The 6,922-nt window shown below is 37.9% G+C and overlaps 1 protein-coding gene across 4 annotated transcripts; it reads left to right on the top strand.

Moving 5' to 3' along the window:
* The first annotated feature begins 3,288 nt into the window (after window positions 1-3,288).
* LOC122298524 lies at window positions 3,289-6,545 on the top strand. 4 transcript variants are annotated; one of them, XM_043108316.1, is made up of 5 exons: window positions 3,289-3,429; window positions 3,631-4,147; window positions 4,467-4,616; window positions 5,172-5,626; window positions 5,752-6,545. In XM_043108316.1, exons 2-5 carry the CDS (start codon window positions 3,643-3,645, stop codon window positions 6,421-6,423), a joined length of 1,782 nt encoding a protein of 593 aa, XP_042964250.1. In that variant the 5' UTR covers window positions 3,289-3,429; window positions 3,631-3,642; the 3' UTR covers window positions 6,424-6,545. The 4 variants fall into 4 exon arrangements, with proteins under 4 accessions (XP_042964250.1, XP_042964249.1, XP_042964252.1 ...); XM_043108315.1 differs by having other exon boundaries at window positions 3,626-4,147; window positions 5,752-6,542; XM_043108318.1 differs by having other exon boundaries at window positions 3,626-4,147; window positions 5,172-5,640; window positions 5,752-5,892.
* Window positions 6,546-6,922: the final 377 nt, after the last annotated feature.

Genomic DNA, 6,922 nt, shown 5'->3' with positions numbered 1-6,922 from the left:
AAACAACAACAAAATAAAACAAAAATGCATGTAATGTATGTAATGCATGCCTGTCAGTCTACAGCACCAAAACCATGTGTGACTCGCGTCTTTCCCTTTTGGATGATCCACCTTGATATCCATTTCTTTGAGAAAGGCTTTTCAATTTTCTTGGTGTGCCTCTTAAGCTCAAAACAGTTTGGTCGGATGTGACCAATCTTACCACAATGATGACACACGGGGCTTGCTTTGTGAGCTCTTTGTCTCAAGAAGGTTGAGACATTCTTAGAGTCATTCATGTAATTCTTACCCCTTCCAGAAGGATAAGCAGTTCTACTATTAACAAATGCAGGAGCATGCACAAAATGACTCATTAATTTAAAACAGTTTGGTCTAATATGGCCTAGCTTCCCACAATGATGACATATGGGGCTCATGTTGCGAGCTCCTTGTCTTTTGGGAGGAGGAACAGACTTTTGCACTTGCACAGGCTTCTTGCCCTTTTCAGATGGATGAGCCTTCTTTTTCTCAGTCATTTCAGGAACAAACACTGTGGTTCTCACATTTTTACCGAAAGCTTTTGAGCTTGAAGGAGCATCAGGATTCTCTTCAAAATAGCCTAAACCACTTTTATCACTAGATGACTTTCCTAAACCTAGGATTTTGTCAAGCTGGTTTGTCCCAATGGAGAATTTTTGCAACTTAGTATTTAACAAAGTTAGCTCATTTTCATGAGTTGTCACTTTATCTTCCAAAGTCACATTTCTCTCTTGCAACTCATCTGTTAGACCAATGGCTTCTCTCAGTTTGCTCTGAAGCCCTTCATTTTCTCTTTTGCATAAATCTATTTCCTCAATATGTGCTTTATTGAGTTTCCTCAATTTCACACATTCCTTGTACAACTTCTCATAGATTTCCTGCAAGTCATCTTCATCCCCGGATTCATTTTCAGAAACACTCTCAATTTCAACCACAGATTCACTGTTATGACTTTTTCCTGCAACAGAGGAAGTGAAAGCCATGTAGTTGAAATTTTTCTTCCTGGGAGAACTCTCTTGTGAGTCACTTGACTCAGACTCACTATCAGTCAAGGAAGCAGCATTCGCTTTCTCTTTGGCCCTTTTGTAATTTGCACACTCAAGTCGAATGTGACCAAAACCATGACATTCATGGCACTGAATATTGTCATTGACAGCTCTAGTTTCTCTCTTATACCTCCCTTCTCGGTTTTCTGAACTAGAACCTCCATTGATACCCTTGAACCTTCTCTTTTCTTGTCTTGGGTTTTTCTGGGCAAACATCTTCCTGAATTTTTTAGCATAAAATGCTATCTCCTTGTCACTCATGGCAAGTTCGTCAGAAGATTCACCAGACTCTTCTCTAATAGCTTTGAGGGCTATGGACTTGTTTTTCTTATCCATAGGAAGAGTATGTTCATAGGTTTGTAAGGAACCCACCAACTCTTCAACTCTCATGTTGTCCAAGTCTTTGCTTTCTTCTATAGCAGTGACTTTGGGACGAAACCTCTCAGGAAGAGATCTAAGGACTTTTCTCACAATTCTGTCCTCAGGAATTCTATCCCCTAAATTAAAACGAGAATTGACAATATCATTAAGTTTGCTATAGAAGACATCAAAAGTTTCATCATCCTTCATCCTAAGTTCTTCAAAGTTGGTGGTCAGCATTTGAAGTTTAGAATTTTTTACAGCCTTGGTACCTTCATGGGTAACCTCAAGAATGTCCCATGCCTCTTTGCAATTTTCACACATAGAGATTCTTTTGAACTCCTCCTGGGATACGGCCATGAATATCGCATTTAGGCCTTTGCTATTCCAACTACACTCGTTGACTTCATCCCTAGAGTAATTTTCCACACCCTTGGGGGTTTCGACTCCCTCAATGAATACAACCGGTTGTTTCCATCCCTTTGTTACAGAGGTCCACACTCGTTCATCCACAGACTTAAGGAAAGCTCTCATTCGAACCTTCCAATACGCATAGTTACTTCCATCAAAAAATGGTGGAGATGTGAGTGATTGAGACCTATCCATATAAACCACTACAGCAGGATCACACTCAGGAACTAAATCCTAGCGGAGTGAACCCGCTCTGATACCAATTGAAAAAGCAGTGGTTCTACACAACACTACACCTAGAGGGGGGGTGAATAGGTGTAATCTAATTTTTATGGCCTTTTGAAAATTAATCAAACAAGCAGATAATAAATGAAACAAATAACACAAATAATCAACACATGATTTTGTTCACGGAGTGGAAACTCATTTGAAGAACCTCTTCAAAATCTAAAACCACTCCGGGTGTAAGACACCACCTCAAATCCTCTATAGAAACTTTAGTTTGTTACAACCAATTTAGAACACTCACAAAACCTTTGTAGTAGCTAAACTTGGCTTGCAACACCACGAGTGACCCACTCGATCTCTACACGCATGTAGTGTCGGAACTCCGACCTTCCTATAGCTTCCCACGAGAACCTCTCGATCTCTGCATCAACGGCAGCTCCGGACTCTTCCGGCCAACAGCAATGTCCACTTCAATGGACTCAAATAAGAGTTGATTTTGAATGTGTTATGATGGAGTAATATTTTTCCAAGAGAGAATCAACCAAATGGGGGAGAGGTTGCTCTAAGAAGTTCTTGGAGGCCCTTAGGGTTTTTGCTCTGATTCTCCACACTTAGAACAGAAGCTAACATGTTCTATTTATAGTTCCCATCAAATGAGGCGTTCAAAACCCTACATTGTAAGTGATCTGGAACATTGGCTCGAGCGAAGTGTCGAGCGAAGGTCGAGCGCCGAAATCTGACTGAGTTCGCTCGAGCGCCATGTCGAGCGAGTATCGAGCGGTCGACTCTGCCTGAGTTCGCTCGAGCTCAGTGTCGAGCGAGGGTCGAGCGACACACTCTGCCTGGGTTCGCTTGAGCTCAGTGTCGAGCGATGGTCGAGCGGTTGAATCTGCCTGAGTTCGCTCGAGCCGTATGTCGAGCGATGGTCGAGCGGTTGAATCTGCCTGAGTTCGCTCGAGCGCTCTGTCGAGCGAGGGTCGAGCGAAGTCGCTTCTTTTGACCAATAATGAGCACACTTCCAGCCCACTTCAAGCCTTCCGCAACAACACTTGTTACAACACTATTTTACACAGGTTTTCACAAGAATATGCCAACACGCTCATTTTTCCCTCAACATAATTTTTTTAAAAAAAAATTACACGACATTTATACAATTCACAAGACTGTAAATATCATTTCTCAATATATAATATCCGTCGATTGTTATATTGGCCGTGGACGTCAATCTATAAATCTGATCCGCCTTGTAGCAAAACTCTCGTGGAAGGTTGAGAGCATAAAAAACCTCATCATTTCCTTGGAGTACACGCGCGCACGCAGTAGTCTCTGAAGCTAGCCGAACAATTTCTAAGTTCTAACCGCGAAGGTACGTAATTAGAAGTTTTGATTGCCCTGCTAATTATAATATATAGAAAATTAATTTTTGTTTCAGAGATTTTAATTTTTCCTTTTTTTTTTTAATCGCAATCATCACCTATATATATACATAATTAAGCATCTCATGCATATATATTCATACATAATATCGTATTAATTCTTGATCTACTTTTCAATATTCTTAGAAAAGATCGAGGAAAAAATGGAAGAGGGTGATATCTCACTATCTGATCAATCTCCTGCCTTTTATGCTCCTCTCCTTCGAGCTATCCTAGAAGATGACTGGACTGCTGCTGAAGCTTTTATTCAGAAACATCAAAACTGCCTTGGAGTTGCCATAACAAAAGACCAATACACAGCCCTTCACACTGCTGTAGTTGTAAAACGCACCCGTTTTGTAAACAATTTCGTGAGATTGATGAAGATGGAAGAATTAGAATTGAAAGCCAACGACTGCACGGCCCTTTATTTTGCTGCTAAAACAAAAATCGTAACAATTGCAGAGGCGATGGTGAAAAAGAACAACAATCTGCCATCGATATTCCCCAACGCCAATGATTCCATCCGTCATTTACCACTTTACGCCGCAATAGAGACTGGAAATAGAGACATGGTGTCGTATTTATACTCCGTGACGCCAATTCAAGACTTGGCTTCTGAGGATCGCATTAATATCCTCAAGGCTACCATTTCCAATGATTTGTATGGTATGTCGTCTATCCTACGCACCAATACTTGTGATCATCAGTTTGAGACAATTAATAATGAACATTAATGCTATTAATCGTGTAATATGACATATTTTAAATAACTTCATATATCAACCAATTAAATGGTAGTACGTACTTAAAATAGGCTAAATAGCAATGAAAAAATTATTCACTATACTCATTACCTTTTGTTTGACCTGATCATGAAGTTTTAACGTCTTTTAAGTATATGATGTATAGAAATTTCACAAGACTGACCATATATATATATATATATATAAGAAAATGATCATATTAATTTGGTTTTTATGAACAGATACGGCACACAAAATTTTGGATACTCTAAAGTTAGAACCTGGAGAGAAGGAACTTCTTTGGGAACCATTGGAAATGTTGTCCAGAAAACCTTCAGAAATAATTGGCAACAAAAGTCAGCCATCAGTATGGGAAAGATGCTTAAACTCCTGTTAGTTTATTTCCAACCCAAACTATTAACTTTACTTGTCATGTGTGTATTTTTATATATGTGTGTGTGTGTATGCATGCATGTATATATTTATAACTGGACTGGAGGAATAATTTCTTCAATCAAGTGTATAAATTTACCGAGTGTCTGGCCTAAAGTGTGTGAAGAATTAAGCAAGTACGTTTTTTTAAGAGGTTAGCTTATTAAATTGACACTTTTCTGTCTGATTAAATCTTGAGATGATATCTGATTAGATAATTAAGCTATTTTGTACTTGAAATGTCTTAAACAATTCTAATACTTACTGTTTCCTGTTTCCATACCCTTGACTTGAGCTTCCTTGAGTAGGGATGCTTGTGCTTTCTCCTATATATAGACGGTTCGTCTCGCTCATATATATAAATATATATACACACATGCTGGCAAATAATTAAATGGATATGACGTTGAAGCATTGAAATATATCCATACTTATGAACTTGAAAGCTAGTTTAGGTTGATGGTAATTATTATGCATGTGTGAATTTAATCATTTAATTCGTTAATTCTAACTAGGCTTCAGAGGTCAGTTGAGGTTCTTCAACAAAGCTATTATGCAAGCATCAGCCCATCAATTAGTTGACCACCTTTTGAAACAGCTTGGAGTTGCAGACGACAAACATTTATCAAGTCATGTGCTTCAGCAAAATCATATGAAACTAGTTGTTGAAGCTGCAAAAGTAGGGAACGTTGAATTTCTAATCATACTTCTAAGCTCTTATCCCGATCTCATATGGCAAGTTGACAAAGAAGAATATGGAACTTTATTTCACGTTGCTATTAAACATCGACAAGAGCGTGTTTTTAATTTAATTTATGAGATAGGTGTTTGGAAAGACATCCTTGCGACCTATGATGCCAAAGGGAGAAAAAACATGCTACAATTAGCTGCAGAATTGCCTTCTTCAGATCAACTAAATATTATATCAGGAGCAGCCCTTCAAATGCAAAGAGAGTTGTTGTGGTTTCAAGTACGTACATACAGGTCTTAAATATCATATCAACTAATTCTTTTCTTCTTGTCACACACGTATTGCATGCTTGGTCTCCCCTTTCAGTAGTTTTTAATTTACGAGTAATTGGTTATTGCGTGCAGGAGATAGAAAGTATAGTGCCAAAGTCATATGTGAACCAACTGGATAAAAATGTAGAAACACCTAGGGATATATTTGTGAGGACCCATGAAGAACTAAAGAAGAATGGTGAAAAGTGGATGAGAAACACGGCAAACTCATGCATGCTCGTGGCAACACTGATTACCACTGTGGTTTTTCCAGCTGCCTTCACAGTACCGGGTGGAAACCGTGATAAAGTGGGCATTCCTATATTTTTGGAAGCCAATTGGTTTACGGTATTCATCGTATCAGATGCAATAGCAATGTTATTCTCTTCGTCTTCAATATTGGTTTTCTTATCAATTCATACATCACGGTATACGGAAAAAAATTTCCTCAAATCATTACCTCATAGGCTGGCGTTGGGACACGCTATGCTTTTTATCTCAATAACGAGCATGCTGATAGCCTTCACTGCAGCCTGTTTTCTAATCTTTAAAAGTAAACCAAGTGTTCCAATCAGTATAGTTGTTGCGGCGCCTGGTATCCCAATTTGTTTGTTTGGTATCCTACATTATGGCCTTTGGTTGGATATATTCCACTCATCAGCATTATTATTAGGTTCTAATAGCTTCCTTTCCCGGTCAAATAAAAGGCTTTTCAAGAAGCAAGGAAAGAATGACAACCATCAGTTATGCAATTTGACCAAATAATTACGATCAAGGCTTCAGTTTGATGTTGATTAATTAGTTAGGAATGTTGGCTTCTCATGTGTACGTATGTGAATATTATATATATATACATATGTGTGTGTGTTTCTCGTTGTGCTTTCCTTAATTTGTAATAAGAGATAATTTTATGTTGTCATATAATATATATATATATATATATGCTGAATATTTCTGAATTTTCTATGATGCCATCATCGTAATCTTAATCAGTCACAATCATCAATATTGTGTAAGAAATTCCATGTGTACTACAAGAAAAATTAATATTTATGATCAGTTATTTGCTACAAAAAGACTATTTATTATAAGAATGGACATAATGACACAATCACATAACAAATTAAACGGCAATAAAGTTTCGAGTTTCGAAGGGGGCCGAGCCAATCTTATAAATAACTCTTTCGTGAAAAAGATAGCAATTAAAATCAATATTAATGGTATATAGCATGCAATAATTTATTAACCACACCATTAGGCATTA

The sequence above is a fragment of the Carya illinoinensis genome, chromosome 16, assembly GCF_018687715.1.
Source record: "Carya illinoinensis cultivar Pawnee chromosome 16, C.illinoinensisPawnee_v1, whole genome shotgun sequence".
NCBI lineage: Eukaryota > Viridiplantae > Streptophyta > Magnoliopsida > Fagales > Juglandaceae > Carya > Carya illinoinensis.
Note: the sequence above shows the minus strand (reverse complement) of the source record. Positions and strands in the feature narration are given on the sequence as shown.